At 32.4% G+C, this 26,145-nt stretch overlaps 3 protein-coding genes across 4 annotated transcripts; all 3 read right to left on the reverse strand.

Annotated features, from left to right (window-relative positions):
* Positions 1-13,792: 13,792 nt before the first annotated feature.
* Positions 13,793-16,881, reverse strand: LOC130663586 (uncharacterized). 2 transcript variants are annotated; one of them, XM_057462894.1, is made up of 4 exons: positions 16,691-16,881; positions 16,455-16,590; positions 15,451-15,952; positions 13,793-15,363 (listed from the first exon to the last, which is right to left on the reverse strand). In XM_057462894.1, exons 2-4 carry the CDS (start codon positions 16,566-16,568, stop codon positions 14,222-14,224), a joined length of 1,758 nt encoding a protein of 585 aa, XP_057318877.1. In that variant the 5' UTR covers positions 16,569-16,590; positions 16,691-16,881; the 3' UTR covers positions 13,793-14,221. The 2 variants fall into 2 exon arrangements, with proteins under 2 accessions (XP_057318877.1, XP_057318867.1); XM_057462884.1 differs by having other exon boundaries at positions 16,455-16,881.
* Positions 16,882-17,932: 1,051 nt separating this feature from the next.
* Positions 17,933-19,008, reverse strand: LOC130663689 (cilia- and flagella-associated protein 97-like). The gene is made up of 2 exons (XM_057463093.1): positions 18,265-19,008; positions 17,933-18,058 (listed from the first exon to the last, which is right to left on the reverse strand). The coding sequence occupies exons 1-2, from the start codon at positions 18,859-18,861 to the stop codon at positions 17,990-17,992; spliced, it is 666 nt and encodes a 221-aa protein (XP_057319076.1). The 5' UTR covers positions 18,862-19,008; the 3' UTR covers positions 17,933-17,989.
* Positions 19,009-19,863: 855 nt separating this feature from the next.
* LOC130663532 (phosphoribosylformylglycinamidine synthase) lies at positions 19,864-25,291 on the reverse strand. Its single transcript, XM_057462800.1, has 3 exons — positions 25,154-25,291; positions 20,353-24,123; positions 19,864-20,285 (listed from the first exon to the last, which is right to left on the reverse strand). The coding sequence occupies exons 2-3, from the start codon at positions 24,113-24,115 to the stop codon at positions 20,113-20,115; spliced, it is 3,936 nt and encodes a 1,311-aa protein (XP_057318783.1). The 5' UTR covers positions 24,116-24,123; positions 25,154-25,291; the 3' UTR covers positions 19,864-20,112.
* Positions 25,292-26,145: the final 854 nt, after the last annotated feature.

A 26,145-nucleotide genomic window follows, 5' to 3' on the forward strand; every position in this document is an offset into this window, starting at 1 on the left:
TCATAAATTTCCGACTCAAAATATACGTGATACTTATGATCGTACAAGTCTTTAAGGGACTCCATGTTATAAGTCGGCGGGCGAGATAATACGGCAAATATTTGTCCCTCAATCAATGGACTAAATAAAAAAACGAAAAAAAATCCCGTGAAGAAGGTGATTTTCATGGCAAGACGGTCGAGAGGTGCATCGATCCCCATACTCATCAGCAGCTTCAGGACATCCAGAACAGCTAATCCGATTTGATACTTATTGTGCAATACAATCAAGAGGATAATTAAGAGAAGAAGAAAAATTATCGCTATTGCTCCATTAATATCGAATACATGTGCGATTTCATAGGATGCTGATTGAAAATTTGCCTTTTGTGTTACTATGATAAAAGATAATTCGTGCATCAATGGCACTGTGTGTAAAATATATTGATATTCATTACTAACGATGCATGCAATAAGATCGTAAGTTGCATTGCCTACTAATAGAATCATTGAATTAAAATCCTTAGATCCAAAGGATGTACTTTGTTGGTCCATGTTTAAAGAATCGAATGCAAAATTTATATCAAAACTAACATATTGCTCTACTGTGGCAATTTTAACGGGATAGCCATCAAGAACTTTAGTTTTATCGAAAAACAGAGTCTCACATATTTTATAATCTGAAAGAAAAAAAAAAACGTTGTCACCCTCGCGGTTTTGGAAATACCGAAATAATACCGGAATTATACGGTATAAATACTGCATAAATGTGGTATTACTCAAGTTATTTTGGCCAGTTTTTTTGCCGCATTACTACCAAAAATTTACGAAAAAAATTCAGAATATTTACGGTAATAAAACAGAAAAAATACGGTATTTTAACAGCATTAAAACCGTAATTATACAGCATATTTTCGGCATTTTTGCAGCATTAAACCGTTCTACCCGGAACAAAAATTATATATAATTATATAAAATTTTATTTAATTATATATAATTATATATAACATTATAAAGTTATATGTACAATAACTATCATGAAAAAAAAAAAAAAAAAAAAAAAACCCGCCAACTCGTGGGCTCGATCCCGAGTCCCAATGATTTATAGCCTGATCTGTTAACCATTATGCCAAAACGCTTATTCGAAAGTTGATACTAATTGTATTTGTATCTATACAAACAAACTTAAGAAAATTGAAAACCTCAATTTTTCCGGATTCTTATTTTCACTTACATTCTTTTGTTTCAATAAGAAATGTGTGAACTAATAGAATAAAATATAAAATTTTACACTTTGCACATTTTCGATGATTTTAACCGCAGAAGCAAATATAAAATAAAACCAAATTTTTTACAATTTTTCATTATATCAGGATAAATCTGGCAAAATCGCAGGATATCTACGGTATAATTACCAAAAAAATACGATTTTATTATTATAAAATTATCGCATTATTGCGGTATTTATATAGCATTTTTTCGGTAAAAGTTCGGCATTTTTATAGTTTTTTTACGGCATTTTTTTGGTAAAAGTTCGGCATTTTTATAGTAATTTTACTATAATAATCTGGTAACTCTACAGTATAAGTACAGCAAAAAAACTGGCCAATATAACCATATTATTACCAAATTATTACGGTAAATTTACGGCATGTGTATAAATGCCGAAAATTTACGGCATTTTTACGGCATTCACAAAACCGCGAGGGCATTTATTAGCTATGATAGTAATAATGATAACTATTATATGATAATAAGAAAAAGTATTTACCGTTTGTGAAAGTTTGATTGTAAAGAAACACTGGTCGATAACGATAGTCAATAATATTCAAGTTAATATCGACCCAAGGATCGGGTGCTCGTCTTTTGAATGGATTATAAGTGTATAGGCTGGTTTCATTACCGGTTCTAGTGCACAATACGATACACGATAACAGTTGAGCCCACCACAGTACGTGAAAAATTTCCCATGAACGCTCGCAAGAGTTTTCGGTTTCGTAGATCACAAAAAATATGGATTCTTGACTCCATAATGGGGAAGAAATCAATTTTGAGAAAAGTCTGTACATGTCCATATGATTCGACACTGACAAAATATACATCGGGTAAGTTGGATAGTACAGTTGAATGTCTTTGGAAATGAAGTTATCGTTGATGACAATGACAGGCGCCTTTATTGTAATCGGCAAATTTTTGTGAAACGTCTCTACTAAGTTCTCAGTTATGACTATTGGATTTGATGTATTTGCAAAACAAAGTTCAAAAAGTTGAGCCTGTTGGAAAACAAACAAAAAGTTTATTTGAATTATTATGAACAATAGAAATAACTTGAAAAAAAACTTCAGTAATGGTAATAGGAAATAGAAAATTAATAACAATGTATATAAATTTCCAAAAATTTAATTACCATATTTGTGTGTGTGATTGGAGGATTCGTTGGTGATAAATTGAAGTATTTTAATTCGTAGCACGAAACACTAGCGAACAATGCACTCAGAATAATATTCTTCATCAACATCATTGTGATTATATTTATTAAATTGTTACGATTAAATTATTGAGTTGACTCGAGATTGAATTTAAAATAATAAAATTATTTTAATTTTGTAATAATATCTAAATAAATAAATTAGCCGACACTTTTGAAACAGCCGTCTGATCGCTTTGTTCGAACAATTAAAAAATAATTATTTTATTTAATAGTGACGACTATGTTTGACGGTTTTTTTCGAATTAATGATTTCTTCCTGTCGAGAAGGGGTATATATTCTCGAAATTTCGACATGCGCAGAAACGATATTTGCATACTCTCCCATTTTCGTAAGCATATTATTCGAGGAGAAGGGACTGGAGAACAAAGCTATTGGCTACTATAAGCTTACGTGGTGATAAATCAAGAGCCTGCGCATATTTTTCGATCAATTCTGGCGGCCATTTTGGCTATGGTTTGCTACATCACCGTTTCTTCTTGCATATAATTGTAGACTAGAAGTTTTATAATTGCTTGGAATGATATTGATTTATGAAAAATACTATTCTGGAAAACGTATACACGGAAAGAAAATTATGGCAGCGGTTCCCATAATTTTGTGAAATTTTTTCCTATACCATCATAGGAATTACGACCATAAATTATGGGAGTGGTTCCTATAATTATAGGAATGTTTCCCATAATTATAGGTATAGTTCCTATAATTATGGGAATGATACCCATAACACTATAGGAATGGTTCCTATAATTATAGGAATGGTTCCTATAATTTATAGGAATACTTTCTATAATATTATGGGAATCATTCCTATAACTTATGGGAATGGTTCCTATAATTTATAGGAACCATTCCCATAAATTATAGGAACCATTCCCATAATATTATGGGAATGGTTCCTATAATAGTATGGGAACTATTCCCATAATATTATGGGAATGATTCCCATAATGCGATTCGAATGGTTCGTATACCATTATGGGAATCATTCCCATAATATTATGGGAATAGTTCCCATACTATTATAGGAACCATTCCTATAATATTATGGGAATGGTTCCCATATTATCATGAAAAAATTAATTTAAAGAAGTGTGGTAATCACTTCTACAATACACAGAAATATTATTAAACATAAAAACAAAAATTCAAACATTGAAAAAAAAAAATCGTATTTGGCAAAAAAACATTAAAATTTTTAACAAGAATTTTTTGTCAGCACAAAACATTCAAGAAAATTCAAATTTTGGGAAATTTCTACACTATTGTGCAAAAAAAAAAATTATATGATATTATAGGGATGGTTCCCATAACATTATGGGAATAGTTCCCATAATAGTATGGGAACCATTCCCATAATGCATAGCAAAACTTCCCATAATTTTCTTTCCGTGTATCTATAATAATAAAAGTGATGCGACTTTAGTAATAAGAAATTGCCATAATAGACCTCTATTTATATTTCTTTGTAAGTTTGAATAAAACGTTGGTCACTCTAAGCCATTTGTTAGTAGGGCTGTAATTTAATAATTTTGCTTATTGCTAAATATATTTTTATTAATTTTTTTGCAACTAATTGGACCATTAGGAACAAGAGCCTGTTTAAAAATATTGATTGAAAAGAATTAAAAGTGATGAAATTCGAATTTTTTTCGATAATTTCACTTGATTCCAATTTTTTTGTTTGTATATATAGATATACAATTTGCATGGAGCGACCACTTCTCAATTGTTTTCAATCAATATTTATAATCAGGGGAACCAGCGACAGTAAAATATTCTTCCAGGCTATTTGGTCTGACGCGGGAAATTTGAAGGTCTATTTTCGTAGAAAAATGACAAAATTCACTATTACCATTCGATTACTATAAAACCAGCGTTAAATATTAAATAAATTTTATATTTTGAAATTTACTCAACGCAATAGTTAAAAAGTAAACTCAAATTGAAAAGTGCGACGATCAATAGCATTACATGCATTTGCTTTTAATTCTGCAGATCGCCAGTTCTTCTTGCTCCTGACTATGGCCTTCGAGCCAATAATTACATCCAACAGTATCGATTTATACAGAAACTATTACTGAATTTTATATTTTATAACTCGCAAATAATTATAAATATTTTTTCAAAGCTCAAAAATCTATTGCAGTGAATTCGTTGACAAAAAGTTTATTGTTGATACAATAACTTTATCTTGTTCTTCATAACCTTTGGATATTTCGAAGCTAAATTTACTTCCGTTCACTTGCACACGCAGTAGACGATCCTTACAACTATGAATTGCGATGACAAAATGCATGACAAAAATGAAAATAATAACTTAAAAAATTGATAGTTACATTTTTTTACATTTGAATAACTTTGTAAGTTATTTTTTAATGCAACAATACTTGTAAATATGGGAATTTTGAGGATTTGGCGATACGCGAGCCAACTGAAGGCCTTTTTGGGTGATTTTACACATAGCCAATGATGTGATTTTAAGAGTGAAAAAATCGCCATAATAGACCTATTTAAATTTGTCTTTGCAAGTTTGTACAAAATGTTGGTCACTAAGCTGTTTGTTAGTATAGGGTCTGCATTCGATTATTATTTGGTTAATTTTAAATATTTTGTTATTAATTTTGTTTTAATTAATTAGACCCTTTTAGGGACAAGAATCAACGATAGCAAAATACCCTTCCACGCTATTTGGGCTGGCGTTGCAACTTTGAAGGCCCATTTCCGTAGAAAATTGGCTAATCTTACTATTATTGTTCGATTACTGTGTAACCAGTGTTGAATATTAAATAAATTTTATATTTTAAAATCCACTAAACGCAATAGTTAAAAAGTAAACTCAAATTCTAATGTGTGACGATCAATAGCATTACATGCATTTGCTTTTAGTTCTATGGATTGCCAGTTCTTCTTGCTTCTGACTTTGGCCTTCGAGCCAATAATTACTTCTGACAGTATTGATCAATACAGAGACAACTACTGCGTTTTTTAACTCATAAATAATTATCAGCGCCTAAAAATCTACTGAAGTCTATTCTTTGAAAAAAAGTTTATCGTAGACACAATTACTCCATATTCTTCACTGTAACCTAAGAATATTTTGAGGATAAATTTACTTCTGTTCTCTTCGCAGTAAACGAACTTTACAACCATTAACTAAACATTGATTTACTAATATATAATCGCTATCAAATAAATTTGATGCAATAATTAGCCTTGAGATTACAGTGGCAAGAAATATTTAAATAATGGTTTATGAATCATTAAATATTTCCATCATTTTACTATTCTTTTTTTCAAATCACCATTTTCTTGCATGCAGCTGTAAACTAAAAGCCTCGTAATTGTTATAAATATTATTGATTGATACATAAACCAGTCGTGCAAATGCATATTTGATATGACCAAGGAGAATGGTACTCATTTTGGAGGACAATTCATTCTCTATTTATTAATTAAGGAAAATAGTCCAATTTTAAAAAAAAAAATTGTTAGTCTGAAATAAAAAAAATCTAATCGATGAAAAAAAAAATTTTTAAATAATAACTTACTGTACTTAGGATAAATTATCACTAGGAACTTGGACGGTCTCCTGAAGCCCGGACTCTGATTTGTAAAGAAAGTGTGACTGGTCTAGTCCACAGTCTATTGATAACAAATAATCTCCTAAAATGTATAATTTGTGTAGATGAAATATTCAATAGGGAGAGAATTTTTAATCAAACTCTTTGAATGCTTGATAAATTTATATTAATGAATAATTGATTATGTTTTTTTTTCATCGCATTTTTTAAAAATTTTATGATAATGGGTCTTTTTCAAACTATATACCTTCAATGAAATCCACAAATGCTGCAAATCAATAGTGTAACATGTTTGTGCTTTTAGTTTAATGCATTTCCATTTCTTCTTCACGTGACTAAGACCGACACCCTCTATTATAACTTAAAAAGTAATCGATCATCAGAAAAAACAAACCTTACATAGTAACAATAACTGAAAAAAATAATATTTATGACAGGGTTGAAAAAATAATTAAAGAATGTATTTTTAAATTATTTTTTATTTTTATTAATTAATCAGAATTTTTCAAATTTTTAATTGATCTTCATTACAAATTTGAAAATATTTAAATTACTCATCATTAGTCATTACTTATAAATTATGATTAATTACTTGAATCAAAAAATTACTCGGAATCGTGGTCAAGTTTGAGATTAATTAATTCTGTGGTGCCGCAATAAAATATTTATTTTTTATATAAAATAAAATTTACATTATTTCGAGATAAATTCAAAAATTATCACAACACGACTTGAAAGTTGAGGAAAATATATATTTTTTTATTAACATAATTACTGCAGTCTCTAAACTAATATTTAAATACTCAAAAAATATGTAAGCAGTTACTTTGATAATTCTTAGTATGGAAATTAACAGCCGACAATCAAAAGTTTCATTTCACACTCACAAATTGTGTAAGCTAATAATTGATAAAATATTCAATTCAACAAAATTGACCTTGAATTTTGAAAACGAAATATAATCCAAGTGATCGTATTTATGAAGCCGAGGCACACACGACTACACTTATTAACAAACACTATTTTTTAAGTTAACGGATGTTTATTTTTTATTGTCTTGGACGGCGATGACGTCCGACAATATACTCAATACCAAATACAATAACTGCCAATAACTGGAAGAATGCCATAAATACATATAAATTCATTAAATCTACAGCATCAATAGTTTGATAATCAACGATTTTCTTAAGTCTCTCTTTAGCTTTCTTTTTCTTCAGCGGTTCGTTCACGTCAACGCTGTCGAATTTATCTAGGTATCCCAATTCTTGTAGGTCTAATAACTTGCGGTAAAATCGATCCGCCAGAGACCAAAATAGATACGTACTATAATAACCGTGAAATTTCAGCGTAAAACGTTTGGATATATGCAAATTGTGTTTAACAGCGTAGTCAATTAGTTCCAATCTTTGAAATATACATGCGACCGTGTTGTTTTCGTTAAGTAGTTTTAAACAATCGCCTGGGCCGACATATACGGGATGTAAGTATTTCATATCCTCATCACTTTTCCATAATTGCTCTTCTAAAATATCACCATGGATTCCTCCCCAATAATATACGTGATACTTGTGATCGTACAAGTCTTGAAGGGACTCAATCTTATAAGTCGGTGGACGAGACAATACGGCAAATATTTGTCCCACAAGCAATGGACTAAATAAAAAAACAAAAAAAAACCCTGTGAAGAAGGTGATTTTCATAGCGAGACGGTCGAGAGGTGCATTGATCCCCATACTTATCAGCAGCTTCAGAACATTCAGGACAGCCGATCCGATTTGATACTTATTGTGCAAAACAATCAAGAGGGTAATTAGAAGAAGAAGAAAAATTATCGCTATGGCTCCATTAATATCGAATACATTTGCAATTTCATGGGATCCTGATCGAAAATTTGCCTTTTGTGTAACAATGATAAAAGGTATTTCGCGCATCAATGGCACTGTGTGTAAAAAATTATGGAATTGACCCAAAGTGTAGAATGCAAGGAGATCGTAAGTTCCATTATTTAGTAATGCAAGTAATGAATACACATCCTGAGGTCGAAATTCTGTACTTTCTTGTTTTATGTTTAAAGAATCGAATGTAAAATTCATATCAATATAATTATCTTTCCCTATTTTGGCAACTTTAACGGGATAGCCATCAAGAATTTTAGTTTTGTCGAAGAACAGAGTCTCACATATTTTATAATCTGAAAAAAAAAAAAAATAATGTTGGAAAATCCAAAAGTGCACACCTCAATCGCTCATTTTATTTTTAATCACTACTTTTATTATATAATATTAATGTATTTTTTTTTTATTATGAACTTTTATTCAACTTACAAATTATCAATTTGATATTTTTATTTCTTATTTTCAGTTTAATATTTTTTTACTAACATTTTTTTTTAAATATCCCGCCTTTTGTGTTAGATGTCGCTTTTTTTCAAACATGTTGAAACGCTAGTGCTGCCACCAGTAGTTGATAGAGAGAAAAATGAAAAAATAATAACAACAGTAAAAAAATAGCAGCTAAATTTTTCACAAATAATCAGTTTTACGTCGTTAATTAGTTACAGTTAAACTAAAAGGATGCAGATAGTAATTTTCATAAGGGTTCTTGTGATAAAAAATACAAAGACAATAAAAAAAAAGTTAGGCCGATTAACAGTATCCATCGAGAGTTATCGTGTTTACGAAGTTTCATACGTAACAATTGACAGCACTGGTTTCTTGAGTTAAACTAATTTATTTTAAACGAATAAAATAATAAATCGACTTAATATTGGGTTCAAATTGTTCCTGAATAAATTCTCTATATGCTAGAATACAATTTTACCTATCTTGGTGGAATAAAAATAGTGTAGAAAGATTTTTATGTGAGTAAAATAGTCGAATAAAAAAAACCGTCCATAAAGCACACCTGCGCTTTCGCGCTTGAGGTGTGCAAAAACCGTTGTCATTTATTAGCTATGATAGTAACAATGAAAACTGTTATGTGATAATAAGAAAAAGTATTTACCGTTTGTGAAAGTTTGATTGTAAAGAAACACTGATCGATTACGATTGTCAAAATAATACATGTTAGTGTTGACCCAAGGATCGGGTGCTCGATTTGTGAATGGATTATGAGTATACAGACTGGTTGTATTACCGGTTCTAGAGCACACTACGATACATGATAATAGTCGAGCCCGCCACAGTGTGGCGAGAATTTCCCATGAACGCTCGCAAGAGTTTTCGGTTTCGTAGATCACAAAAAATATAGATTTTTCACTCCGTAACGGCAAACGAATCGCTCTCAATAAGACTTCGATCATTTCTGCATAACTCGATACTGATAAAATATACATCGGGTAAGTTGGATAGTACAGTTGAATGTCTTTGCCGATGAAATTTTCGTCGATGATGACGACAGGCGCCTTTATTGTAATCGGCAAATTTTTGAGAAACGTCTCTACCAAATTTTCAGTTATGACTATCGGATTTGATGTATTTGCGAAACAAAGTTCAAAAAGTTGAGCCTGTTAGGAAACAAACAAAAAGTTTATTATAATTATTATGAACAATAAAAATAACTGAAAAAAAAACTCCAGTAATGGTAATAGGAAAATTAATAACAATATCTAAATCAATAAAAATTTAATTACCATATTCGTGTGTGTAATTGGTGGATTCTTTGGTGATAAACTGGAGTTTTTAAATTCACCGCAAGAAACACTAGCGAACAATGCACTCAGAATAATATTCTTCATCAACATCATTGTGATTATATTTATTAAATTGTTGCAATTAAATTATTGAGTTGACTCGAGATTGAATTTAAAATAATAAAATTATTTTAATTTTGTAATAATATTTAAATAAATAAATTAGCCGATACTTTTGAGACAGCCGTCTGATCGCTTTGTTCGGACAATTAAAAATTAATTATTTTATTTAATAGTGATAACTATGTTTGATGGTTTTTTTCGGAATAATAATTTCTTCCCGTCGAGGAGGGTTATATATACTGACGAAATTTCGCCCTGCGCAGAAACGATATTTGCATATTTTCCCATTTTCGCGAAGAAATTATTCGAGAAGAAGGGACTGGATAACAAAGCTGTTGGCTACAATAAACTTACGTGGTGAAAAATGAAGAGCGTGCGCATATTGTTCGATCAATTCCGGTGGCCATTTTGGCTTTGGTTTGCCACATCACCGTTTCTTCTTGCATATAATTGTAGACTAGAAGTTTCATAATTGCTTGGAATGATATTGATTTATGAAAAAAACAGAACTGAAAAATGTATATTTATAATAGTAAAAGAAGATGCGACTTTAGAAATTAAAAAACGGCCATAATAGACCTATTTATTTTTTTGTAAGTTTGAATAAAATGCCGGTCCCTTAAAGCCATTTGTTAGTTGGGTCTGAATTTAATTATTTTGCTAATTGTTGAACATATTTTTATTAATTTTTTTATCAACTAATTGGACCATTAGGAACAAAAACTAGCAATAGCAAAATACTCTCCCACGCTATTTAGGTTCGCGCCGCAACTTGAAAAGCCCATTTCCGTAGAAAAATGGCCGAATTCACTATTATCATTCGAATACTATGGAACCTGTGTTAAATATAAGATAAATTTTATATTTAAAAATTTTCTCAACGCAATAGTTAAAAAATAAACTCAAACTGAAATGTGTGACAATCAATACTATTACATGCATTTGCTTTTAATTCTGTGGATCGCCAGTTCTTCTTGCGCCTGACTTTGGCCTTCGAGCTAATAATTACTTCAAACAGTATCGATTTATACAGAAACTATTACTGAATTTTATAACTCGCAAATAATTATAAATATTTTTTCGAAGCTTAAAAATCTATTGCAGTGAATTCGTTGACAAAAAGTTTTTTGTTGATACAATGACTTTATCTTGTTCTTCATAACCTTTGGATATTTCGAAGCTAAATTTACTTCCGTTCACTTGCACACGCAGCAGACGAACCTTACAACCATGAATTGCGATGACAAAATGCATGACAAAAATAAAATTAATAACATAAAGAATTGATAGTTACATTTTTTTACATTCAAATAACTTTGCAAGTTATTTTTTAATGCAACAATACTTGGAAATATGGGAATTTTGAGGATTTGGCGATACGCGAGCCAACTGAAGGCCTTTTTGGATGATTTTACACATAGCCAATGATGTGATTTTAAGAGTGAAAAAATCGTCATAATAGACCTATTTAAATTTGTCTTTGCAAGTTTGTACAAAATGTTGGTCGCTAAGCTATTTTGTTGTTAGTATAGGGTCTGCATTCGATTATTATTTGGTTAATCTTAAATATGTTGTTATTAATTTTGTTTTAATTATAATAAGACCCGTTGAGGGACAAGAATCAAAACGATAGCAAAATACCCTTCCACGCTGTTTGGGCTGGCGCTGCAACTTTGAAGGCCCATTTCCGTAGAAAATTGGCTAATTTTACTATTATTGTTCGATTACTGTGTGTCCAGTATTGAATATTAGATAAATTTTATATTTCAAAATTTACTCAACGCAATAGTTGAAAAGTAAACTCAAATTGAAATGTGTGGCGATCAATAGTATCACATGAATTTGCTTTTAGTTCTACGGATTGTCAGTTCTTCTTGCTTCTGAATATGGCCTTCGAGCCAATAATTACTTCTGACAGTATTGATCGTCACAGAGACTAATACTGCGTTTTATAACTCATAAATAATTATAAATATTTTTTCAAGGCCTAAAAATCTACTGGAGAGTATTCTTCGAAAAAAAGTTTATCGTCGACACAATTACTCCATATTCTTCTTCGTAACTTAAGAATATTTTGAGAATAAATTTACTTCTGTTTTCTTTGCAGTCAACGAACTTTACAACTATTAACTAAACATCCATTTACTAATATATAATCGCTATCAAATAAATTTGATGCGATAATTAGCCTTGAGATTACAGTGGCAAGAAATATTCAAGTAATAGCTTATGAACCATTAAATATTTTCATCATTTCAATATTCTCCTTTTAAAATAACCATTATCTTGTATGCGACCGTATACTAAAAGCCTCGTAATTGTTATAAATATTATCGATTGATATATAAACCGGTCGTGCAAGTGCATATTTGCCATGACCGAGAAAAATGGTACTCATTTTGAAGGACAATTCATTCTCTATTTATTAATTAAGAAAAATAGTCCAATTTTAAAAATTGTTAGTCTGAAATAAAAAAAAACAGGGTCTATCAGTTGACCCTGCGGGCCAGCCCTAAAACGTCCCGCTGTTTTCGAGCTCAAGAACCTCAAAAACATTATAGTGAATACATTTTCGAACTCTTCGAGCGTTTTCGACGCGTTTTATCAATTTCTAAAGCTGATCAAATTTTGAATTCGATTTATCGAGTGGTTTTTGAGATATTTCAGAAAAAATAAAAAAAATTTTTTTTTATTTTTTTCGACAACGGTTTCTCTTTAACAAATGAGCCGATTTTATGGTTGAGGTGGCATTCGACGCGGCTTCTAAAGCTTCAAAGTCCAGTCGATTTTGGAATCAATCCATCGAGCAGATTAAAAGTTATAATAAAAACATTTTTGAAAAAAATTGATTTTTTGAATATCTCTGAACGAGCCCTACCGATCAAGCTCAATTTCTCACAGCTTCAAGATATTGACAAGCCGCGTCGAATGACACCTCAAAGATCAAAATCGGTTCATCCGTTCCAAAGATACAGGCATTTACATCCATACATACATACACTTGGACATCATCTAGAAATTAGTCAGGATAGCTTCCTAGGACCTCAAAACGTCGACATCTGATGGAAATTCGATTTTCGTAAATCGGACCGAAACCAATAACTTCCCGAATTTACAATTTTCTTGGCGGGAATTTAAAAATCTAATCGATAAAAAAAAAATTTCCAAATAATAACTTACTGTAGTTAGGATAAATTATCACTAGGAACTTGGACGGTCTCCTGAAGCCCGGACTCTGATTTGTAAAGAAAGTGTGACTGGTCTAGTCCACAGTCTATTGATAACAAATAATCTACAAAAATCTATAATTTGTGTAGATGAAATATTCAATAGGGAGAGAATTTTTAATCAAACTCTTTGAATGCTTGATAAATTTATATTAATAAATAATTGATTATGTTTTTTTTTCATTGCATTTTTTAAAAATTTTATGACAATGGGTCTTTTTTAAACCATATATCTTCAATGGAATCCACAAATGCTTCATTTATAAGTAAATAAATGCTTTAATAATTCGATTTACTCATATTTAATATTGAGAATATGAATTTAAATTTTCATAAATAATATTATATATAAATATATTTTATACATTTATAAATATTATATATAAATAAATTTATAAAAAATAATACGATCAATAGTGTAACATGTCTGTGCTTTTAGTCTGACGTATTTCCATTTCTTCTTCACGTGACTGAGACCTAGAGCCTTCATTATAACTTTCAAAGTAATCGATCATCAGAAAAAACAAACCTGACATAGTACCAATAACTGAAAAAAATAATATTTATGACACAGGATTGAAAAAATAATTAAAGAATGTATTTTTAAATTATTTTTTATTTTTATTAATTAATCAGAATTTTTCAAATTTTTAATTGATCTTCATTACAAATTTGAAAATATTTTAATTACTCATTATTAGTCATTACTTATAAATTATGATTAATTACTTGAATCAAAAAATTACTTGGAATCGTGGTCAAGTTTGAGATTAATTAATTCTGTGGTGCCGCAATGAAATATTTATTTTTTATACAAAATAAAATTTACATTATTTAGAGATAAATTCAAAAATTATCACAACACGACTTGGAAGTTGAGAAAAATATATATTTTTTTATTAACTCAATTACTGCAGTCTCTAAAATAATATTTAAATACTGAAAAAGTATGTAAGCAATTACTTTGATAATTCTTAGTATGGAAATTAACAGCCGACAATCAAAAGTTTGATTTCACACTCACAAATTGTGTAAGCTAATAATTGATAAAATATTTAATTCAACAAAATTGATATTGAATTCTGAAAACGAAATATAATCCAAGTGATCGTATTTATGAAGCCGAGGCACACACGACTACACTTATTAAGAAACACTATTTTTTGAGTTAACGGATGTTTATTTTTTATTGTCTTGGACGGCGATGACGTCCGACAATATACTCAATACCAAATACAATAATGGCCAAGAACTGGAAAAATGCCATAAATACATATAAATTTGTTAAATCTACGGCGTCAATAGTGTGATAATCAACGATTTTTTTTATTCTCTCCTTAGCTTTCTTTTTCTTCAGCGGTCCGTTCACGTAAAAGTTGTCAATTTTACCTAGGTATCCCAATTCTTGTAGGTCTAATAATTTGCGGTAAAATCGATCCGCCAATGACCAAAATCCATACGTACTATAAAAACCTCGCACTTTCAGCGTGAAACGTTTGGATATATGCAAATTGTGCTTAACAGCGTAGTCAATTAGTTCCCATCTTCGAAATATACATGCGACCGTGTTGTTTTCAATAAGTAGTTTTAAACAATCGCCTGGGCTGACATATTCGAGATGTAAGTATTTCATATCCTCATCAGTTTTCCATAATTGCTTTTCTACAATTTCATTATGAATTCCCTCCCAATAATATACGTGATACTTATGATCGTACAAGTCTTTAAGCGACTCCATGTTATAAGTCGGTGGACGAGACAATACGGCAAATATTTGTCCCACAAGCATTGGACTAAATAAAAAAACAAAAAAAAAACCCGTGAAGAAGGTGATTTTCATGGCGAGACGGTCGAGAGGTGCATTGATCCCCATACTCATCAGCAGCTTCAGGACATCCAGAACAGCCAATCCGACTTGATACTTATTGTGCAGTACAATCAAGAGGGTTATTAGAAGAAGAATAAAAATTATCGCTATGGCTCCATTAATATCTAATACATTTGCAATTTCATAGGATGCTGATCGAAAATTTACGTTTTGTGTCACTACGATAAAAGATCCTTCGTACATCAATGGCACTGTGTGTAAAAAATTATGGAATAGACCCACAGTGTAGAATGCAAGGACATCATAAGTTCCATTGTTCAGTAATGCAAGTAATGAATGCACATCCTTAATTCCAAATTCTGTACTCTCTTGTTTTATGTTTAAAGAATCGAATGTCAAATTCATATCAGCATAATTATTTCCTATTTTGGCAACTTTAACGGGATAGCCATCAAGAATTTTAGTTTTGTCGAAAAACAGAGTCTCACATATTTTATAATCTGAAAAAAAAAAAAAAACCGTTGTCATTTATTAGGTATGATAGTAACAATGAAAACTGTTATGTGATAATAAGAAAAAGTATTTACCGTTTGTGAAAGTTTGATTGTAAAGAAACACTGGTCGATTACGATTGTCAGAAAAATGCATGCTAATATCGACCCAAGGATCGGGTGCTCGTCTTGTGATTGGATTATAAGTATACAGACTGGTTTCATTACCGGTTCTGGAGCACACTACGATACATGATAACAGTAGAGCCCGCCACAGTGTGGCGAGAATTTCCCATGAACGCTCGCAAGAGTTTTCGGTTTCGTAGATCACAAAAAATATAGATTTTTCGCTCCGTAACGGTAAACGAATCGCTCTCAATAAGACTTTGACCAATTCTGCATAACTCGACACCGATAAAATATACATCGGGTAAGTTGGATAGTACAGCTGAATATCTTTGGCGATGAAATTTTCGTTGATGATAACGACAGGCGCCTTTATTGTAACGGACAAATTTTTGTGAAATGTCTCTACTAAATTCTCAGTTATGACTATCGGATTTGATGTATTTGCAAAACAAAGTTCAAAAAGTTGAGCCTGTTGGAAAACAAACAAAAAGTTTATTATAATTATTATGAACAATAGAAATAAATTGAAAAAAACTTCAGTAATGATAATAGGAAAATTAATAACAATGTACACTAATGCAAAAAATTAAAGAAGCAGAAAAATTTTATAAATTTTTTAGTGATTTTTGGAAGGCTGTAACTTGGTGAAAAATGATCGTATCGAGATTTTAAAAAAAGCATTTTACAGCTTGAAATCTCTAGTTTTGGTGATTTTTTTCAAAATTTTTAAAAAGCTCCGGTTATTGCGCAAACATGAGAAATACAGCGAGACAAAAAATTTCTAAATTTTTTTTTTTTCCGAAGAGCCCACGGACCGCGAAAAAATTCTCTCAACTAAACGAATGCATACATTGTTTAGGAAATTTATTCAGCTTCAATTTGGTTTTTTTTTTAACCTCGTAGGACGATTTGTCGCAGAGATATCAGCCTTCAAACAGAAAATGTATATTAACTTCCAAAAATTTAATTACCATATTTGTGTGTGTGATTGGAGGATTCGTTGGTGATAAATTGGAGTTTTTAAATTCAACGCACGAAACACTAGCGAACAATGCACTCAGAATAATATTCTTCATCAACATCATTGTGATTATTTTTATTTAATTTCTAAAACAAGTAGATTATTGAGTTGACTCGAGATTGAATTTAAAATAATAAAATTATTTTAATTTTGTAATAATATCTAAATAAATAAATTAGCCGATACTTCTGATACAGCCGTCTGATCGCTTTGTTCGAACAATTAAAAAATAATTATTTTATTCAATAGTGATAACTATGTTTGACGGTTTTTTTCGGAATAATAATTTCTTCCCGTCGAGGAGGAGTATATATATTGTCGAAATTTCGACCTGCGCAGAAACGATATTTGCATACTTTCCCATTTTCGCAGAGATATTATTCGAGAAGAAGGGACAGGCGAACACAGCTATTGGCTACAATAAGCTTACGTGGTGAAAAATGAAGAGCGTGCGCATACTGTTCGATCAATTCTGGTGGCCATTTTGGCTTTGGTTTGCCACATCACCGTTTCTTCTTGCATATAATTGTAGACTAGAAGTTTCATAATTACTTGGAATGATATTGATTTATGAAAAAAACAGAACTGAAAAAATGTATATTTATAATAGTAAAAGAAGTTGCGACTTTAGAAATTAAAAAACGGCCATAATAGACCTATTTATTTTTCTTTGTAAGTTTGAATAAAATGCCGGTCCCTTAAAGCCATTTGTTAGTTGGGTCTGAATTTAATTATTTTGCTTATTGTTGAACATATTTTTATTAATTTTTTTTTCAACTAATTGGACCATTAGGAACAAGAACCATCAATAGCAAAATACTCTCCCACGCTATTTGGGTTCGCGCCACAACTTTAAAAGCCCATTTCCGTAGAAAAATGGCCGAATTCACTATTATTATTCGAATACTATGGAACCTGCGTTAGATATTAGATAAATTTTATATTTTGAAATTTACTCAACGCAATAGTTAAAAAGTAAACTCAAATTGAAATGTGTGACGATCAATAGTATTACATGCATTTGCTTTTAGTTCTATGGATCGCCAGTTCTTCTTGCTTCTGACTATGGCCTTCGAGCCAATAATTACTTGTAATAGTATTGATTTATACAGAAACTTTATACCGCATATTTATTATAAATATTTTTTCAATGCTTATAAATCTATTGAAGTCAATTCGTTGATAAAAAGTTTATTATAGACACAATTGCTCCATATTCTGTAACCTAAAAATATTCTGAGGATTAATTTACTTCTGTTCTCTTCGCAGTAATAATGTATTTCAACTTATCAAAAATGCTCGATAAATATGAAAATAATAATCTAAAAAATATGTAAAGTATCGATTATTAAATTTTTTAATACTTTAATTAATTTACAAGTTACTTTCTATAAAAATAAACCAAACAAAATTTTTATTTATTTTATAAATTTATTGTAAGATGCACAAAATATTTTTTTTCGTAGTTTAGATTTTTATTGTAAATTAAAATTTTCGTGAATAATTTCCAGTCAGCACTCGTGGTTTTGCACTTTGAATTTTTCTCAGCATCATCTAAAAAATTTAATTATGGTTTTAATTATTTTTATTGTAAATTCTGATTTTTTTAATTTTATGTCTACAGATAATTTTTTAAATTTTCATGATAAAATAAAATGGATGATTTTGTAGGAATTTTAATTTGACAGGAACTTTAAAAATTATTGCTAGAAAATTTTTATATTTATGGGTCATTTTTATTAAAAAAAAAAAAAAATTACCATATTTTCTTCTTCAATTTTCCTCTGAAATTTTTTCCTATTAATCGCCGAGCTGCTGAGTCTGTTGACGAACCCCAGGTTTTTATTGTCCGTAATCGGCTTATGCTGGGACATTATTTTGTTGAGCAGACACTGATTGTCCCGTTCTATTTTCATAACTTGCATGTTAGTGAAACTCATATTTTTCCTATGCAACCGATCATGACACTCATTAAGTCTTCGATTAATTCTCCGCTGCCTCTCGCTCGAATTTATCGACGATATTGACGACACCGAGTAATTTTTGCACTCTCTGACATCAATATCATTGTCATCGTCAGCTAAATTTAATTTTATTGCGCTAGTATTTATTACATTAGTTTGTGACTCCAAAGAAGATGATGATGATGATGATGATGATGATGATGATGATGATGATTGGGATCTCCTGGTGACATTGGTGACGTCTGAATTACTCGAGTTAGAAAAGTCTGAGTCAAAAGACTCGTCACTATATGAATAATCACAATCACTGTCACGGTCTATGTTTTTGTTTTTATTTATATTAGAATCTCTAGAGTCTTTATTAGGGGTTGGGTTATTAGTGTAATCAGTCATTGTTATTTTAATTAATTTTATTTATATTTATGTGAGGAAATGTTGGTTTAAACATATATATATATATATATGATTGATTAGATGACATAAGTTGATAAAATGGAAAATGAAACGTGAGTTGGTCGAGTTTGTATTTTACGTTACTATGGTTACGGCTATGTATATACATATAGATATATATGCATATACATATATATATACTTTAGAAGGTAATATGGAAGTTATAATTAAATGTATGGGGTATTATGAACATAGTGAGATAAGAAAAAAATATATGTATACATATATATATATATGAATATATAAATAGATAGAAAATTAATTATCCTTTAGAATGAGTACCCACATGCCATGTTTATTTTTAATTAAAAAAATTGATATATATTCCAAAACATATAAATATATATAACTCAAAAAATATATAAAGTAAAGTATAGATTGTTGGTATTCATTTGAAAGCATATTTCATTTTCTATTCATTTATATATATATATATATATATATATATATATATATATATATATATATATATATATATATATATTTGAGGTGTTGAATTGATAGAGAATCAAACGCCCTTTAAAATGAGTACCCACACGCCACATTTATTATTAATTTAAAAAATTGATATATATTCTAAAATATATAAATATATGTATGACTCAAAAAATATTTAAAATAAAGTATAGCTTGTTGGTATTCATTTGAAAGCATATTCCATTTTCTATTCATTTATTTATATATATATATATATAAATATATATATATATATATATATAGATATATATATATATATATATTTGAGTTGTTGAATTGATAGAGAATCAAACGCCCTTTAAAATGAGTACCCACACGCCACATTTATAATTAATTTAAAAAATTGATATATATTTCAAGAAATATAAACATATGTATATCTTCAAAAATATCAAAAATAAGTATAGCTTGTTGGTATTCATTTGAAAGCGTATTAAATTTTCTATTCATAAAAAAAAAAATTTACGTTTTATCATTAATATTTTTTTATTATTTCGATATATTTAAGCTATTTCATTCAAAAATAAAAAAATATTGTAGTATATTTAAATATTATTTCAAGTATTATAGTTCACTCTAAATATATATAAAAAATACCGGTTTAGTATATTTTTTCATTGGCCCATTTTGCCTCCCTTTTACAAAAAATTAATCGTAATTATTTAAAATATTACTTTCCATTAAAAATAAAAAATATAACAAACAAAAAAATAATTAATTATCTGAACACCAATCAAACGCGTTCTGGAAAATCCTGAGCCAAGGAGATGTCTTATTACTCCATCCTACAGGAACGTACGGCCATTGCCACATCTGAGTGCATCTTTCCGGGTGCGGCATCATGGCAAGATGTCTTCCGTCAGTTGAACAAACGCCCGCGACGCCACCTGTAACCAAAAACTCATCAAAATCTCATTCCTAACCCCCATAACCTCAAAATACTCCAAAACTTACCAATACTTCCGTTAGGATTCATGGGGTACGACTCAGTAGCCTGTCCCGCGTCATCAGCGTATCTGATAGCGACGCATTCCTCTGTTATCAATTTCTCCAGAACCTGGTCAGAACGGAATGTAAATTTGCCCTCTCCATGCGCGACCCAGACGCCCATGACCGTCTGGTCCATTCCCTTGAGCATAATGGCCTTGGACTTTTCGATCCTGACTGAGCTCCAACGGCACTCGAACCTCTCGGACTTGTTGTGGTCCAAAATAACCGTAGGTTCGCTGGAATTCTTCTCAGACCCAACCCAACCCAGCAGACTCATCAGCTGGCACCCATTGCAGACCCCAAGACTGAAAGTGTCGCTCCTGTTTTTAAAAGCGTCCAATTGCGAGCGCAGAACTGGATGGAACAGCAAACTGGCAGCCCAACCCTTCGCGGAACCCAAGACATCCGCGTAACTGAACCCTCCGGGGAAGATTACACCTCGGAATTGGTCCAGGGTCACGTGTCCTTCCAACAGATCCTGGACCGTGACATCCCAGGCCTCGAATCCCGCTTGCATGCAGGCCGCAGCCATTTCCCGGTCTCCGTTGATTCCTTCCTCACGAACCACCGCGACCTTGACCACTTTCAAAGGCTTTTCTACAACGGGTTTCATGTCTGGATCAAATGACAAGTGGGAATAAGGAACCCGACGTTTTCGCAAGCTGGCGAACTCTTCTTCCGCACAGGAAACGTTGGTCTGACGTTTTTCCAACTGTGCGCTGGTTTCCTCCCAGATTTTCATCAACTGGAACACCGTCGCGTCCAGAACACGTTCATCGTTCACGTAAACGGTTATCGGGGAGTCCATTCCCAGTTTCGTGGCCTTTCCGATAAAGAAGGCTGGAACTTTAGCCTTCTGGAATATTTCCAGGACATCTGCAGGACTGGCGACTTCCAGAACCCAACCGACCTCTTCAGCGAACAGAATTTCCAGTGCGCTGCCTTCTTTGTGAAGTATTTTGACTTCTAGACCAGCTAATCCAGCGAAAGCCATCTCCAGGAAGCAGGTAATGAGTCCGCCGTCACTTACATCGTGCCCAGAAAGAATCTTACCTTCAGCAATAAGCTGCTGGATGATTTCGAAAGCCTTGACAAAGTCGCTCGCATTCTCAACATCAGGAACTTCATCTCCAAGCTGGCTGTAGACTTGGGCCAGCGCAGTGCCACCTAGTCGGCTTTTGCCACCAGACAAATCAACGAAGATCAGCGAGCTTTCGTGTCCTCTGCTGGGTCCTTTGATGTCTGGAGTAACGACTTTGGTAACATCAGGACAGGGTGCGTAGCAAGAGACCACAAGAGTACCAGGCGCTTTGACGACTTCGGATCCAATTCTTGCTGCCATACTCAGCGAATCCTTGCCTCCGTCAATGGCGATCCCGAGGTCACTCATCAGCTGACACATCGCACGACATGCGTCGTAGAGCTTAGCACCCTCGCCTTCTAATTTAGCGGCCCACATCCAGTTCCCGCTGCACTTAACATCCCGGAGGTCGGATATTTTGGCGAAGACCAAATTTGCCACTGCTTCGATGACTGTCATCCTAGCACCGGCTTCAACATTGACAAGTCCTTTGATCGGTTGCTCGCCAATTGACGTGGCGAGTCCGGCAGTAGAGAAGTGTGAGATTGCAGTGACTGCCACGTCGGCCAATGGAGTATGAAGCGGTCCCACGCATTGTTGCTGGGCGACTAGTCCAGTTACGCACCGATCGACTTTATTGGTCAGGTATCGCTTGCTTCCGACACTAGGGAGTCTAAGGACGCGATCTAGTGCTTCGGATACGCTCAGGTCAGGTCTCAAGACCAAAGCTTTCAGTTTCGCGGGTTCCCGGGTCATAACAAATGTCTTCTGGGGCATTTTCCCGAGCACGAATTCAAGGTCTAGGTCCACTGGATGCTTCAGACCTGAATCTCCATTAGTTGTCATGTACTTCGTAGCATCACATTCTTCTTCTTCAGACAAAATGATCTTCCCAGTACCAGTTACAGTGCCCACGAAATTAACCGGACACTTCTCACGCTTCGCAATTTTCTCAATCAGTCCCACGTCATCTTGGTAACACAAAATCGCGTCATTTTCCTGATACTCAGCACCCCAGAGCTCCAGGGTACTGATACTCGGGTCTCCTAGTTCAAACTTCTGCTTAAAAATCACAGCGCCAGCTGGTTCCACCAATTCCTTGAGAACGTTCCCATTCCCACCTGCACCTTGGTCATGAATACTCAAAATTGGGTTCCTATCACCCAATTCCGTGCACCCGCGGACCACGCGGTTCAACTTCTGTTCCATCTCTGCATCCCCACGTTGCACGGCCCCAAAGTCTAGCTCCGCCGCCTGCGTGCCTTGAACCGCAACCGAAGAAGCAGCACCCCCGCCAACCCCAATCCTATAAACCGGACCCCCGATCTTAGCAACCTGCATTCCAGGTTCAGGAGCCAACTTATCAATCATATTGGCATCGACCGTTCCACACCCACCGCTGAACATAATCGGCTTGATCCACTCAACCCTAGGGTCCATCATCATCCCGAATGTCCTCGCGAACCCTGAGATCATCGGCTCCCCAAATTTGTTACCGTAATCAGAAGCTCCATTGCTGGCTTCGATGATTATCTCCAACGGCGTTGCTAAATTAGACGGATAAGCTGCTGGCACTTCCCAAGGAAGTTTGTAACCCGGAATAAATAAGTTCCCGACACTGTAACCAGCAGTCCCTGCAATGTAGTAACCCCCCCTACCGCAGCCCTGGATATCACGGATCCTACCACCGGTTCCAGTGGTCGCTCCACTGAAGGGCGCGACTCCTGTCGGAAAATTGTGGGTTTCCGCAGTGAATATCAAGTGCTTGTGAACATCTGCGACCTGGAACGCACTTGGCTGCCATGTTTCCCTAGGGATTGCCGTTGGGACGCGATAGCCTTTGATGGCGCTGCTGTTATCAGCGAATTTGATGACGTTGTTAGGATTGCTGGTGCTTTGGGTCGCTGTTATCATGTCAAAGAGTGTCTGAGACTCTTCTTGGCCATCTACGACCAGTTTCCCGCGGAAGAACCAGTGGCGACTGTGCTCGCTGTTGGACTGAGCCAAATCAAAGCATTCAACACTGGTGGGGTTGCGTTTCAGCTTTGACTTGAAGAGATCTGTGTAGAAATCTAGATCCCAGTCATCGAAGGCAAGGCCTAGACGTGCGTTGACGTCGACGAGGGCTTGTCTGCCCTTCTGGAGGATGTCAACTTCAAACCAGGGCTCGGAACGGAATCCGTGATCGAAGGATTCAATGGGACGGTTGTAGCGGCACTCGGTCATGCGATCGTGCAGGGAATTGACCAAACGATCTTCTAAATTCGAATCTATTGGAACCAAAGAGTTGATGCAGTACCTGGTAGATTTTTCTACCCGCGTAATCCAACTCAGCCCCGCGGATTTTAGTATTGAGACCGCGTTGCTGGAAAAGGCCGTGGAGAAATTAAGCCGCGGCCCGATTTCGATTATCATTGGGCTTGAAATCCGGGATTCGTTATGCAGCTCGGGGTCAAATGGCGACGTTAGGGCGAAATTTATTATTTTAAGGTCCGCTGAGGTTAGGGCGGAATCGCTTTCGATGTAATAGCAGGTTTCTGTTTGGAGGCTGGTTATTGAGGGACATATTTGTTGCAAGGTCGTGAGTTTTGATGACAGCTGACCTGATAATAGTCCTGATGACTTGTAGAGTTTTGTTATTACCATTTTAGTGGCTGTAATGTGACGTTTATTTACTCAATGGAGTGATGACGGATCATACTTATGATTACTAGGGGGTATTTTGATTGCAAAAGGTTATCGGAGGTTATCATTTGTGACGCGAAATAATTATTTCATAAGACAATTGGGTAATTTATATTTTTATAGTAATAATTAGAAACAGTAATAATATTTTTCAAATTTATTTTCGAATTCAAAAATAATATTATAGATTTTTTGTTGATAAAAACTATTTGATTTTTGAGGGAAATTTTTTGAATAATTGATTGATTGGGAGAAAAATTTTTGAGGAAAAATTAGCGGTAGTTTTAAATTGCCTAGATTTTTTTTTAAATTCAAAAATGAAGGATATAAATTTTTGACGTAATTGATGACAGATGAAATTTTTGATATTTTTGCATGTACAGTTGGAAAGTATATGAAATTTCCTGAAGTTTGAGTACCCACATGATGACATTTGAATGAGGAAAAAATTTGATGTAAAAATTGAAATTATGAAAAAAAAATTTTGAATTTGATTTTTTTTAAAAATTGGTAGTTCTGGTGATTACAGGACGTGATTGCGAGTAGAATGAGTACCCACATCGATATATTTAATTGAAAAATTTATGAAGTAATGAATAATTATTTTTATAGCAATTAATTAACAAATTAATTAATTAATAGTATTGTGATTTAAATAGCATGTTGTTGGTACTCATTTAACGCGGAATTTCATCCACTTTCCAAATATCATACTCATTTTTTTCCAAAAAATTTTTGAAAAAAAAAAATATCAAAATTCACCAGCAATTGAATAAATAAATTACCCAGTTACTTATCATAGTTTCAAATAAGAAGTGATTTTAAATATAATTGGAGCCGTAAAAAAGTTCACGCGATTCGTGATTTATTGAAATATTTAAAAAATTATTAATATTAAAAATTTTGGGGATTTTGAAAATTTCGATTATCAAAAAAAAATTGAATTTATGTTTGAAAATAATTTATAATTAATAATAATTTAAATAATAAATTTCTTACCTAGTTGAGATAAATGATAACTATTTAACAAAATATAAAAACGTAATTATTTTTAATAAAAACGAAATTTTGAAAATTTGAACAACGAAAATCAAATTAAACAAAAATAACACGTGGTTATTAACCTTGAACGCACGAGGGTTTATTTGCTACTGAGGATCACATTCTTAAAGATAATTCAGTCAAATGTATACATATATATATATATATACTCTTCGATTATCTAACTTCGATATATTCGATACCACATGTGAGAATTTTTCATATTTAAAACAAAGAGCGCGCCACCACATGCTTCCGAGTTGGCGGCCATTTTGAAATCTAAAAACTATCAACACCCGCCATCTTCTTATTTATATAAATCCATTTGTTAAATTAGATTATTTTAGTAATTTTCTAACAATAATTAATGAAAATGAAAAAATTTTTATATTATTGGTATACTTTACTAATTATTTAATTATTTAAAGTAGGTATTTAATTATTGATAAAAATATGTATTTTATAACAGCGTGGATATTTTTTGAATTTATAGTACGAATTTAAATTTAAGAATAATCATAATAATGATGATGAAGTAAATTTATAAAAATGTTAACCAATAAAATTAAGTATTGATGGTACGCGGCAAACGGCCATATTTTGGGCTTGAAAATTTCTGATATTATTAGGAATACATGATATATAAGATGGTATTTCATATATTTTACTAATAATAATAATAGTAATGGCAACTCTATTGATAAGTAAGAACTTCTATATGACCTACACACACACACACACACACACACACACACACACACACACACACATATTTTCTACTCATATATATATATATATATATATATATGAGTAGAAAATTAAATATGCTTTCAAACGAATACCCACAAGTCATACTTATTTTTATATATTTTTTTGATCCATATATTTATATTTATCAATTTATATATATCAGTATTTTGAATTTGAAATAAATATGGCATGTGGGTACT

The sequence above is a fragment of the Microplitis mediator genome, chromosome 1 (genome assembly GCF_029852145.1).
Source record: "Microplitis mediator isolate UGA2020A chromosome 1, iyMicMedi2.1, whole genome shotgun sequence".
Lineage (NCBI taxonomy): Eukaryota > Metazoa > Arthropoda > Insecta > Hymenoptera > Braconidae > Microplitis > Microplitis mediator.